This window comes from Bipolaris victoriae (genome assembly GCF_000527765.1).
Source record: "Bipolaris victoriae FI3 unplaced genomic scaffold scaffold_62, whole genome shotgun sequence".
Classification (NCBI taxonomy): domain Eukaryota; kingdom Fungi; phylum Ascomycota; class Dothideomycetes; order Pleosporales; family Pleosporaceae; genus Bipolaris; species Bipolaris victoriae.
The window spans coordinates 106,847-120,434 of NW_014575330.1; the positions used below are offsets into that span (position 1 = coordinate 106,847).

The 13,588-nt window shown below is 50.7% G+C and overlaps 4 protein-coding genes across 4 annotated transcripts; 1 reads left to right on the top strand and 3 right to left on the bottom strand.

Annotated features, from left to right (window-relative positions):
• Positions 1-439: 439 nt before the first annotated feature.
• COCVIDRAFT_28103 (hypothetical protein) lies at positions 440-1,573 on the bottom strand (the record flags this gene model as incomplete). Its single annotated transcript, XM_014699444.1, has 1 exon — positions 440-1,573. The coding sequence occupies one exon, from the start codon at positions 1,571-1,573 to the stop codon at positions 440-442; it is 1,134 nt and encodes a 377-aa protein (XP_014554930.1).
• Positions 1,574-2,668: 1,095 nt separating this feature from the next.
• Positions 2,669-4,707, bottom strand: COCVIDRAFT_103749 (hypothetical protein; the record flags this gene model as incomplete). The annotated part of the gene is made up of 2 exons (XM_014699445.1): positions 2,669-4,073; positions 4,136-4,707. The coding sequence occupies 2 exons, from the start codon at positions 4,705-4,707 to the stop codon at positions 2,669-2,671; spliced, it is 1,977 nt and encodes a 658-aa protein (XP_014554931.1).
• A 646-nt stretch (positions 4,708-5,353) lies between these two features.
• On the bottom strand, positions 5,354-7,754 carry COCVIDRAFT_39268 (hypothetical protein; the record flags this gene model as incomplete). The annotated part of the gene is made up of 3 exons (XM_014699446.1): positions 5,354-5,588; positions 5,672-7,548; positions 7,623-7,754. 3 exons carry the CDS (start codon positions 7,752-7,754, stop codon positions 5,354-5,356), a joined length of 2,244 nt encoding a protein of 747 aa, XP_014554932.1.
• A 2,821-nt stretch (positions 7,755-10,575) lies between these two features.
• On the top strand, positions 10,576-12,011 carry COCVIDRAFT_103695 (hypothetical protein; the record flags this gene model as incomplete). The annotated part of the gene is made up of 7 exons (XM_014699447.1): positions 10,576-10,753; positions 10,810-10,866; positions 10,929-10,955; positions 11,015-11,339; positions 11,402-11,523; positions 11,574-11,681; positions 11,755-12,011. 7 exons carry the CDS (start codon positions 10,576-10,578, stop codon positions 12,009-12,011), a joined length of 1,074 nt encoding a protein of 357 aa, XP_014554933.1.
• Positions 12,012-13,588: the final 1,577 nt, after the last annotated feature.

Sequence of the window (13,588 nt, forward strand, 5' to 3'; positions counted from 1 at the left end):
ATCAGCCCCAGCCGCTTCGGTTCACCGCGGCCCGATCCCACACGTCATATGACCGCAACCTCCGTCTACCACCCACCCCCTCTTCATCGACGGCGCAGATATACCACGCACTTAGTGTTCCAAACAAACATCACTTATGATACCAAAGAGTTTGTTTCTTTTTCGCCTGTCCATGGCTTGGCACTTGTCATAATCACAGTATACATACTTGCATGCCTAACTATGTCTTCCTCTAGATCATGCAATCGTAGTGTCTCATACATCTTCTAGCATCGATTCGTCGCCCATCCATGTCCGTTGATAACTATGTCCTTACAATATAGACCGGATTGATTGTCCACTCACTTTTGCTTTGTGATATGCTGCTATTCCATCGTCCTGTGCTCTCTAGGCCTTCCCTTGTCAGGCTTCGGCCTGTTCGAATCGCCGCCTTCACTAGTCAAATCACAAAATTTTGAGCAAGCCTCTTCAGCTTGCATCTCATCCCCCGTTGTAATGCTGCTCGCTGCTGACTGACTTGACGTTGTGCCGGGTTCATTCCGTCAATACAACCGAAAGACGACGTAGTAAGCATCGATTCGCGGCGCGACCGGTACGACGGGGGCGGTGGGCCGGAGGAGTATGTAGGGGCATCGGACAAATCTCCCACGGAGTCTTCGCGAACAAGACCTGCTAATTCTGTAGACGGCCTTGTGCTGTCTGTGCCTCGCCCTGTGCGCATAAAAGTCCTGTAGACATGTCGCTCAGGGTCATTTTCCACGTCACCGAATCTTGCACTGTTGGGTGTGCCATGTCGAAAAGGAGTACACTCTCGTGAATCGCTGACAGATATCAATAACCTGTGACGCGCCGATGTTTGCCGCCTCGGCGACGGTATCAAAGGTTTTAGGAAGGACGTCGATCGTGTTATGAGCATAGGAGTGGTATCTTCTTGGACGTTGTCGTAGGAAATAGACAGAGGAGTTATGCACACTGATTGTCTTCTCCTCCGCTTCTTACCCGGGAGATGCGCAGACTTGTTACGTAGTATTGAAGGCATCTGAACTTGCACCTTTCTAGCCGAACGTCGGAAACATGGCGTTTGTTGTTTTGTAGCTGTTGTCGGCCTGGCTATGCCTAAGGCTACAGATAGTGGCACAGCATATTGGGCGACTGCCGAGCCTTTGACATTGGGAACTGTTGCCTCTTTCCAGTATGAGATCCCAGACATGAGCGGCGGTGATGGTGTGTTTACACTAGCTTCCAGCCATGCATTGACATTCCGAAAGACGCTCGAGTCTGGTCGTGTTAGGCGGATTGGAGGCAGAATCGGTGGGTGAGATGAGACACGTCTGCTATCAACCGGTGTTCTTGGTGCAAGGAAGATCACGTCTATCTTGGACACATCCACACATGCTGGTTTTGTGAACGACCGCTCGGAGTCTGTCTTTCGCTGTGTGTATGTGATTTCTTCTGTATCCTTTAACCTCTGTCGTGATATCGCCTTTCGCACGCGCTTATACAGCCATTCCCTCACGTTTCTGTACTTCTTATTGGATGAAGAAACTTCGTTATCTTTATTGGTGAAGGTCATGTTGAATGCCTGTGAAGGTTTTGCTTGCGAGAATGTCGTACTGTGATTGTAATGCACGGCAGTAATGTGGAAGAGATTGGAGCGAGAATGCGGTGACGATGCCGTTCAGGTTGATGAGGTGGTTATTGTGAAAAATGACATTTAGGTGGTTGCTGTATACAAATGTCATAAGTGTGATGAGGCAGGAGCAGAGTGGCAGTCACCTCAAGCACTCTGGGCAGGCACGCTCCGAGTGAGTTTGTCGCTTAACAAAAAATGGTAATTCACGGAGTGAATCAAATTATCAAAACGACAATTCATTTGTCCGAACAGTCTTCATTCATTCATTCGTACACATCTCCTCAAACGCCAAGCCGCCTGCCGTAGAGGATGACCCATGGTTTTATCCTCCCTCACTTGTTAAATGATCAGGCAAGATGCGACAGACAAGTCAGGTTTAGCAGCAGGGAATTCCTTGGATCTTTGTATCCGAAACACATTCTCAAAGTTACAATCTTCCTTCGATAAGAATGAGTTGTTGTATATAAAACAAGGCTGGGACACCCTGTACTCACACCCCTGGTAGATTTACGCCACACAGATGTAAGCCACATGATGCCCCAATTTCACGCCGTCAAGTAACATGCTGATAGCCGAAGCCTTGAATTGGTTTCCGAGTTTTGTATTGATTATATATGTAGCCTGTCCAGTTCTTTCCCCGGGCACCGCCAATTTATCTAATATCTAAGGAGATGGAATTTTATAAAAGGGTATATACAAATGATGAGCAAGATGGCCTCCCAAGTGTTGTGCCAACGAAGGCGTGTAGAATCTACAAAGGAAAACGACATTCTCAGTGTGAAATGTACAAGTATTAGTTAAAGGGTATACAGGTGATCAAAGGTGGGTATCAAATGACAAGGCCGGGTATATGAATATGCGCACGGTGGGGCCAAGCTGAAGAAACAGAGAAAAGAAAATCGAAATGTGAACATAGGAAATTGACAACAAAGGAAAAAAAGGCCAACATTGTTGAATAGACATGACCATCAATCATGCTACCCCTTTGCGAAAACATGTCCTATTGATATAGACAGTCTTGGCGGGAGGGACGTCTTATGAACCCATGGATACACCGCCATCGTTGGAGCCGACGAAGCCTGTTTGCATACCCATGTCGAGGCGCAAAAACTGGTCTTGGTGGTTGTCGAGACCGTCCATACCAGCTGGCATGCCCATGGAACCGCTCATACCGCCCATGTTGCTTTGGTTCAGGTTGTGCGGATCCATCATCGCCAGTGACTCGCGTCGGCTACTGTCGGCTGAGCTGACATGTTGCAGATGGGGCGAGAGTTGGTGTTGCTGATGTGGGTGAAAGTCTTGATTCCGTGACTGGTTCATGTGCTGACGAGCTGCTGCCCATGCTTGGGCTTGGGCCTGAGCTTGGGCGATTTGGGCTTGCGTGATATGCTGGGTCGTCTGCATGTGGGACTGGAACTGTTGCTGATGGTGTGGCGGCGTGGGCTGAAGAGGCGTCGTGTGATGGTGCTGAGGCTGGGACTGGTGAACTGATTGTCGATGTGCCTGGTGATGGAGGTGGTGCATGGCGTCTTCCTCGTCGTTCGTGTGCGGGGTGAGATCGATTCCATCGTCATCATCGCCTTCTGCGTCAACTTGATCGCTACCAACATCACCATTGACCGTCGCTGGCGCGCTAAAAGGCATACTGGTCTCCGCCTTGACTGGACTGCCTTGTCTGGGCTGATTAACAGTGGCGTACACCTGTGCCGTCTGGCTAGCCATGGAGCTACGTGAACTGGCGTCGCCGGGCAATGGCTTCTGAGCAGCCAGGCCTGAAACAGACACCCTGTTTTCACGTATGGCTGTTCGCCATTTGTCAATCAGGCGGTCATAGTCCCAGTTGCGGTAGTCCATGCCGTGCTTTGCAAGCTCCTTGGTCGTGTCGACACCCAGATTGATGCTGATGGGTGACATGTCGGGGCCACCGGACGACCAGCGGCTAGCTTTGAGATATTCATTCTCTCTACGGGCGTTCTCTAGCTGGACTTCTGCTTCTCGTCGTCGGTCATCAGCACGGGCATAGCAGCGTAGAATTTCAATCTGCCAGTAATCCTGTCTCGTCTGGTCGGAATGCTGGCTCCAGTGGTGGTAGGCATCCGCAATGTGGCCAAAGAGTCGTTGGGGGTCGTGGTCGAAGAGTGGTGGGGTGGGAAGGGGCGAGGAAGTAGCTGAGGAAGGAGCATTGGGGTTGGAGGTTCCAGAGGGAAACACTTGGTTGAGGTGTCGCTGGCGCTGGTAGGCAAGCAGGCGCTCGCGCACCTGCTTATTCAGCGCTTCAAACTGCTTCTGCCCGGGCGGGGCGATGGACCATGACTCGGCAGTCGGAAAGGGCGTGGGGGAGAAGAGAGTTGAGGGTGCGGGGAGGATGTGGAGGCATAGCGATGGAAAATTTTGGGCGTAGGGATCAAAGTCGAAGAGGCCGATACCTGATGCTTTTGCACTGCGTCTGTTTAGTAATGGAGCAAAGGTGGTGGGCTGGGTTGGGTGGGGTGACGGGCTTACTTTGCTTCACGTACGCTCTTCAACAGCTCGCGCAGGGCCATCTCGGTGGCGGCCGCAATTTCGACCTCTTCGCTCGTCTTCTGCCTCTGGTCGAGATCTGCCTTTCGCAGCTGACGGGAAGCATCTCGGCGGGGGTCTGGTGTCTTTGTCAGGAGGCGCGAGGGGCGGTGGCCAGCCCCCCAAGTGACGTCCTTGAAGGCACCTCTGGATTTGCCCACTTCGAGCGAGTCGTCGTCGTCATCGGGGCTCTGCATGAGCATGGACGAGTCTTCGCTGGCTATGCGCTTCTTGGTGGCGGGGGTGCTGGCGCCGCTCTCATCGCGCCTGGGAGTGGAGACGCTGCCCTTTGCCTGGCGCCTGGTGATGCCGCCGCGCAGCTTACGGATTTCATCGACGACATGGATGCCGTCTGGGGCCTTTGGGTTCTTGGCTCGGATGTAGAGGTCGAGGTGGCGTCCGAGGCTGGAGGAGGTGAATGCCTGGCCGCAAAAGGGGCAGTTCTTGTCTTTTGCAGCCTTGAGCTGCGGTTCAGTGGCAGAGCGAGGCGGCGAGGATGGTTCGGGTTCGCCCATGGTGTTTGTCGCAGACTCCGACCGGTCTTCAGGGTTCCCAGGCTCGAGCTTAGTTCAAAACGAAATGTCCTTCATGCACGGCGGTCGGAGGATTAAGGGCCACGGGCTAGCTATGCCATTATTATTATTACGACGGGTAGAGGGGTAGAGGGGGCAGAGTAAGGAAAATGGGCATAGTGCACGCCAATGGCAAATGAGTGAAGACCAATTGGACGCTGCAGTCGAAGAGAGCGACGCGTGGGAGCAATATTACTTTGGCTGCTTGGCGTGAAAAGCTGCCCCTAAACCTCCTCGCGCGCACCGTGATGCGCGCGCAGATGCCGCCAAGCCGCCTGTGCGTACAGCGGGAAGCAAGCCCGCCCGAAGCTGCTGGCCCTGGCGTCTGTCAGACGACGTCGAGGCGAGTCGAAATGCCACGACGGGGTCGGCACTTTTGTGTCGTTGCGCCGTGAGCATCATGGTTGGTGGGATGCTGGTGGTGATACACGCGTGTCTCTCTCCTCATCGTCATCATCACCAACAAGGGAGAACAGCTCCAGCACTAGTAAGTACTATCCCTCCTCATCACCATCGTCCTCGCCCACCATCGCCCTGACCAGCCAGCCAACCAGCCAACCAACCAACCACCACCACTAACCACCACCCTTCACGCCAACGCCGCCCTGCCTAGCCGGCCTGCCGTTCGTGCCGCAATCTCCTCATACTCATCCATACCGCCTGCTAGCCTCTGGACCTGCCCTTTGCACAGCCGAAAAACGGTTCCCGGAGCGACCCCTGTCTCTGCCTCGTCGTCTGAGTCGCTCTCGTCGCCGCCAGCCTCGCCCTCGGGCCTGCGAACCCCTGGCGCTAGCTTGTACAGCCACTCTCCCTCCACGGCGGTTCTGTGGGGCGGTCAATAGTTGAACCTTGCTATGACTATTTCCAGCGAGCGTCGAGAAGACATCCAGCTCGGGCTATCACGTACCTCATGAAGAATCGATCGTGGCTCACCACCAATAACGCCCCATTGTACCCCCTCAACGCTAGCACCAGGCCCATGATTGTATCTCCGTCCAGGTGCGTCGTCACCTCGTCCAGAATCAGCACATGCGGCGGCGGCCACAGCAACTTGGCCAGCGCAACCCGAACCTTTTGCCCTCCCGACAGCAACACTAGTGGCACGTCTGATACTGTATGGCCGTGCAGACCCAGACCCCCTAGAACCCCTCGCACATCCTTTTCCTGCACATCATCACCGACCGAATTCATTACATGCCCGAGGGCGGTTAGTTGAGGATCCGCGGACGCTATTGCAGTAATCTCTTCCACCGACTGCTGCGAGAAGCGACCAACTCTCGCCCTGGCATGCCGCGTAATGCTTCCTGACGTTGGCACGAGACCATCTCCATTGCTGCCCATGATCAGGGACACTAACGTCGTTTTTCCACACCCGTTGAGACCAGCCAGTCCAATGCGCGCGCCTGCGTGTATCGTCAAGCTAACATCCCTCAAGATTGGCGCCTTCCTGCTCGTGGGGTATGCGAACGACACTTTGTCCAGGTTTACCAATGCGCCTGGGAAGGGCAGGTCGGGTGGCTGACGCGGAAATGACAGCTCTATTGGGGCATCAAAGTCTGGTATCTCAATCTCCCCACGGCACGACGTATGATAACCTGCAAGGTCACGGTTGAGCTTGAACCGACCACCTTTGGCACTGACCTGCATTCCCATTCGGTCGTCAAGTTTCTTCCTCCTGGATGCGGCCTGTTTGAGCTTTTTATCGTCTCCCTTGTCCTTAGCAGCTCTGATATTGCCTGCGATGGTCTTTTCCATGTGCTTTCTTTGCTTGTCCTGTGCCTCCTTCATCTTGGTCAAGTACCGAAATTTCTTCCATCTCTCCCGCTCATATAAGCTTAAATTACCACGGAAAGGCTCGAGTTGCTGATTGCGCAGGACGAGGAGCTCTTCAGCGACTGCATCTCCGAAGTCACGATCGTGTGTTGTGATCAGGACTGTCGTATTTTTAAGATTATTAATATACCCCTGTAGCCATATGATCGATGGCAAGTCGAGAAAGTTGGTAGGCTCATCTAACAATAGTACATCAGCGTACTGTGTTAGTGCGCAGGCGAGCTCGCAGCGTGTCCTCCAACCTCCGGATAGCTCTGACGTCGGATCATCAATACGATCCTCTTTGAATCCAAGGCCGAGTAGAACCATCCGGGCCTTGGACTCTGCAGCGTTTGCGTCCATGAGATCCAGTGAAGCCTGCACTTCAGAGAGCATGCTCACAGCAGCCTGAGTCTCTTCGCTCAGCGTCATAGGATCCATATCTCCTTCACTCTCGGCCAAACGCTTCTCGGACTCTTGAAATAGCTCTTCAAGCTTGACCAGTTCCTTTCTTGCCTGCTTCCCCCGGGCGCCACTCCTTCTCTCCGCAATAAGTTGCCCTTCTCTTAATTGCAAACCCAGCCTAGCATGGCCAATGCGTCTATAAGCCCGGACTGGCGCAATGGGGTCAATAGAGTTCTCAACCGCGTCGCTAAGTGTCATGGCTTCCTGCACATAGCGTTCCCGGACCCGGTCGCTTCGGACCACATGTTGTAATACAGTCTCGCTCTCTAGCCTCAGCCCGTCCGTCATCCGCCCGAGCCCTGGACCACCCGTCTGCCCCAAGAGCAGGATGCGCGTACTGGAAGGAATACCCGGGACCAGTCCGTCGGCAATGGCTGTGAGCAATGTCGACTTGCCCGTTCCGTTCCGTCCGACTAGCACGTAGTGGCGCGCTTCTACCAAGTGCAGGGTCGTCCGTGAGACTAGTTCTCGGTTCCCAACTGCAATACTCAGGTCCTTGACGAGAATCTGTACACGACCTATATGAGCTGACGATCCTTGTTCCTTGTACTGACGTATGAGAAGTTGGTATGTTAACGTACCTCTTTCGAAGCAGGCGCGTCAAGCGCATCCAGTGCATACCGTGATTGCTGCGCTGTGACTGTGATATGACTTCCACACGGATGTCCTTCCGCTCCCGCTGCCGCCACCACTTCTTTAACTTTTCTCACCATGCTTCTTTTTGATCACCAGCCAGCTGCTGTCTGTGTGCCAAGTAAACTTTGCTTTGTGCCCTGCGCTGATTGACTCGATTACTGGGGATGTTAATGTCGTCTATGACTCTTAATTCTTGCAAGGGCATTCCTTCAGCTCATTTATATCACTTTGGGATATATCTCCATGATGTATTTTGTTTTAGCGAAGCTGGTATGATAAAAACGCGCGGAGATTGAGACAGAATGAGTCGATTCCGACTCCTCTGATTGGCTGCGCTATGTACGTAGTACGGGTGACTAAGATTGGTGTGGGGAGGAAGACGAGAACCATTTACATCGTGACTTCCTGTTTTGGTTATTGATTCCACCGGCCTGTTCCTTTGGTGTTTTGACTGATAATTAATTATGGAGTTTGCAATGCAAGAGCTGAAAGTTCTGGACATTGCACCAGGGTGACGTACCCGGGTAGTGTGTGCTGGACACTTCAGCTAATTTGAAAGTCTGGATTACTTGCCTGTACATTTTTGCTTTTTCTTTTTCCCATAGTACAGCTAGTACGCGCAAGCTGAACTTGTCCATCAATCAAGAAGAGGATCTACACATTCTTGTTGTATGTTGGTCAGACTTGGCATCGACCAAACCATGATTGCCGTTTCAAGTAAATCACGTAGATCATAGATCAGCACACACACACACATAACCCCCATCCCCTCATCCCAGCACTTGCATGTCTATCTTTTTCAAAAAGTCAAAGTTACAATACTCTAGAACCTATGCCCAATCTCCACACAAATTTACAACTCACACACACACACACACACACACACACACAAGTCCAGCCCAACGCCCCTCACCCTTTTTTTTGTGTGTTGCCCCGCAAAAGATATTATAGTTACTTAGTGGCTGCCCCCTATGGCTTGCCCCCATCGCATGTCTTTCTCCAATGAAAATCACACATCCTTTCTCAAACGGATGTGCGGAGAGAGAGAAAGAGAGACAAAAAAATTGCGTTTGTTTCTTATTTTCCGATTGGCTCGTTCTGGGGCAAATATATCTCCCCTTTTTTTTCTGATCTCGCCTACTTACCACGGATGTATACAGGCGAATATCGGAGGTTGGAAAAAAAAATAAGCTTTAGGGCTATGCTTTGTGATTGGTTGTTTCGGGGAAATAGTAGGTTGGAGCTGAGGGTATATGACGGTGGTGGTGGTACGAGGAATAATAGGGATGTTAGGTATTAATTTTATAGGGTTAAGTTTCTTCTGTTTTCTTTTTGCGGTAGTATTTGCGAATCGTCAGATTTTTGTAAGGGTTAGGGTTCGATCATTTTCCTTCAGCATTCAGCTACAGTGTGGCGTATGTGTCCCGTCTGCTTCTCAGCTCGTCTTTTCTCGGGCGTATTCGCTCGTGCCGATGTCGCACCGCAGTTGGAGTATTGGAGAAGAGATTGAGATTAGGTAGACCCCAGTTGACACACTAGGAGATTCAGCTCTCCGGGCGCTGGTACTAGTGGTCTGCCATGTATGCCCAAAAGTCGCCTCTTCATGTCTGTTTTCTGGTCTGGAGACTTAGGCATCCCACCATATACCGCTCAGGAGCCACCATCTTGCGCGTGCCGATCGAGTGCCAAAGGGCGGTGAAGCCGTGCGTTGCGGTTACAAGGAAGAAACATGCTATATCGAGCAGTTCTGTGTGCCTAGAAATGGTAGCTTATTGCGAGAATATAATATTGTATCATTCGTTCTTCGGTTGCTTCTGTTTTATATGGCGATGGGTAGAAATGCGACATGTCTGTGTCAGCGTACCGGTATTTCAAGAAACCTGGCCTGTCTTCTTATTCCCGAAAGGCTCATGTCTGTCGATGTGCAGGGGTACTCTTATAGCCCTGGTCCCATCTTCTTGCATGCTTTGTCGTGAATCATGTATCAAGGAAGTTCAAAACATTCTGAATCTTATGCTTTGCGTTGTCCTTCGAAAAGAGGTATACGGCTTCTTCCGATACCTGATCTGACATAGCTTTCTACCAACCTCGTAAAGCTCACTGTACATATAACAGTCAGTGATTCTCACTCGGCGTCAACGGCGTATCGACAAAGTAACAATCAGTATTGTGGTTTCTTTGGTCCAGAACAACTACGCCGCCTCCTTCTTTCGGGCTTCCCGAACCGGTCATCCGGGTGAATGTGCAGCGAGGAGGTCTGTAATTATTTCAATGTCACATCTAAAACTCTCCTATAACAGGTTACCCGAGCCCTGTCGTATCGGACTGTTTTTTATGTAGATCCATGATAATGCAATTTGGCCGCGCTAGGCCACGCCGTAACAGGGATACGGGGACGAGCTCCTATTGGTGAGTGACACCTTGAGGCCCACAAAGGCGTATTTGTCCGTTGCCAAGATCGGGCATAAACTGAGAAGACAAGAAGCTTGGAGCATGATTTACACGGCCTACCTGCACTTCCGAGACGTGAAATTTCCATAGTCGACAAGGATGGTATCCGTAAGCTTGATTCATTTTCGAGAAAATCATTATTTTCAAGAGAGAAGATTGGAGTGAATAAGCAAAATGACTTGGAAATATGTGCATTGGCCCGGAACGTGACAGGTTATTGTCATGGGTATGAGACTAGCGGGTTTGAAGCCTGTGTATACGGCCCGAATACGTTATCATGTTGATTGGAGAGTTCGCCTGCTCGCAAGCTGGCTGATCGTCAAAGGTTCTTTTTTTCTCTCTTTCTCCTCGTATCGTGGTGGGGAGAAGGGGCGTGGTCACAAATGTGCGAGCCCTATCACATAACTTACTTATAACTTTGCTGTCCGAGGCGTGATCACATTCGACATGGCTCTTTTGCAGGAGACTCTGCGCTCCCTACACGCGCGGGATTTGCAGCATGGCTCTAAGCAGGCGTCTCTTTTCGCAGTCGGCATCGCCTTTATCATCATCACGCTTTTTGTTGTATCTCTTCGAATATATGTGCGAACACGTTTACTGGGGCTACGAATGGCGACAGATGATTGTGAGTTCAGTAACCTGCGTGATTTTTATCGACTCTTGCAGTGCTGACCGTGATAGACTTAATGGTGGCGGGTGCTTTCTGCACAATGATGCTTTCGGTTACCAATATGATTAGTATGTCCGCGATTCACACCGAACTCTAAAATCTATATTGAACTCATGTTGACGAGAAACAGGCGGGTGGTATGGCACGGGCGAGCGCAGTAAATCGGTCCATACACCTATTACGCTTTGATGGGCACCAAGCTGACACTGCGACTAGCACGCGATATTCGCCCTCAAGACTATACGCCTATGCTGAAAGCGAACCTCGCGACCCGCATTCTCTATGTCTTTGCCAGCTTCCTTGTCAAATTCAGCATTCTGGTGTTCTACCAACGACTTGATCCACGGCGAAGAACCAGGTTGATTGTCTACTTCCTCATGGCCTGGGTTCTCGCACTATCCATTATGACGTTCTTCTCCTTTGTATTGACATGCGTACCGACATGGATCTACTGGGATCTGGCGGCACAGGCGAGATATCCGGAGAAATGTATGTCGGCAACTACGCGGCAAATCTTCTACAATATCAACAACGTCATGAAGTAGGTCTAGTTGCAATGTCCTTGGTGAGAAAAGGAAAGACGCTGACCCCACGGCTTGTCAGCATCATGCAAGATCTAGCTATATACCTGGTTCCGGTATTGATCGTGTCCAACTTGCAAATGCCACGAGCACAAAAGTTTGCGCTGGCCGCTCTTCTTGGCGTCGGACTCGTTGCAGTAGCAGGTATGTACAAGTCACCAGATATGGACAGCCAAAGTGCTCACATAGAACAGCCGGTTGTGTGCGCTTCTACTACGTGCTCTTTCTCGTCAACAAAATCGACGACGTTTACTACTACATGGCCGACTCTCTTAACTGGTACAGTATCGAGATATACATCGGTAAGAACACTCAGGATTCATCCCCTTATCCCTTCGGCAGCACAAGCAGAGCTAACCAAAGGCTTCTGTATAGGAATCATATGCAGCTGCGCATCGACCTTCAAGATTCTCATCTCAAGATTCATCCCTAAGATATCGCATTACGTAGGAAGAAGCAATGGGCAATCGACCGGCAAAACGCCACGCAATCAGCGTGAAGGATCTCATAGCGATCAGATCTTCATGAAGCGTCTTTCGTCCAACAGACTGACTGGCAACCGTAAGTATGGAGTCGACGGGATAACGGAGATTGGCAACGAGAGTCAAGAGGCGATAGTGAAAAGCCAATAGTGTGAGACTTGATGAGGAAAAAAGAGCTGACGATCGTGTGCTTCATAATGTCATTGGGCGGAGTCTGTCATTCAATATTCGGAGGATGTTCCAGAGTGACTGATGTGCAGCACTGAGTGCTCATCACCAGCACTCCTAAAATAGCCGGGCGATAACAGTCCAGGCATAAAAAGTTCAAGTTCGACCATAATAAAGTAATAATACACAGCACGATGCAATCTGTATACATAACTTTGGTGTTGTGAGTTGCCGCGGCACATATACCAACCCCTGATAACATCACACAAGAAGCGAGTTGGCCAGGCGTGCGACACCACGGCCTTACTATGCTAGCGCCAAACTCGGAAGCAGGGTTGTCAATTACACGCGTTACCGGCACTTCGCTTCGACGAGGTTAAAGTCACGAGTCAGGGTGCGGTAGAGTCTTGTTCCGCCAACCGACGGGGATATTATCCGATGTGGGGATAGAAACCGCTCTTGCACATGTGAAACTCCATGACTGAGAGTTGTGCTAATGACTAAGGAAGAACATCAACACCGACGTTCGTACGGAACCATTTCCACTACTAAACCTACCGAGTGCAAGATTGTTTTGATTGCGATGACGACCAAGTTTCCCTAATCGCTCTTGCTCCGAAGCTACTGAACACCGGAGCCCAACCAGCGGGGAAACAATTACAAGAAAACGAATCCCATGACAAATCAATTGAAATGAAAGAAAGAACAGGTCGACGGGAAGGATGAGAAACCGCAAGGATGTGAAAGAAATGAAGCTTCACAAACCTCGTTGTCTGGGGGTGAGGGATGGGATATTCTACTCGACAAATGTCTTGAAGAAGAAAGAGGGGAGGAGCAACGCAGATACCACACCAAAAAAAATGACATGCGTAAACAGACCACACACGTCGAAAAGGCCTGACACCCCCCAAACAAGGACCAATTTGCGACACAAACAAGACCTTTCAAGCAAAACCCCGTACTGCAATCTCTAGCATCCCTGCCCCTCCCCCCGTCATTGGGAAGCCTCACCCATGACGACCTTAACAAACTACCATTATAACCCTCCAAGTTTACTTTTACACGTGCTTTTTCTAGAACCCAAGAAAATCCCCCCACCTCATATCCGCATCCTTCAACTTACAGCCGTTTCATGCATTCCCGCCAACCGAAAATCCCGCATGCTTATCCAGACCCCCCCGTTCCGAAATACTAGCCTTGCAAAAACCGGTCTTGTCCGAACTGGAGTAGGGATAGGGTGGTGCTCGTACCCTCTCTCCTTCCTGTGGCTGTGCAAAGGAAGAAAAAAAAAAGAAGAACCCATGTATCACAAAACGGCGTGCGCGTGCAGAAAAAAACCCTGGACAGTAGTAAGCAAGGAATATGGAGGGGGTGATGTCGGAGACACTGTCGGGCTTACTTTTTACCTTACTACCTTGCCTTAACCTTACCTTACCCACCCGGGTTTTTTTGAGGGGGGCCAAAGGCCTGGAACACTTGACATCATGATCTGAGGCACTAATGCGGGGAGTAAGTGATGCTTGTTTTTGTGGTTATACTTACATATGCACTGTATTTCG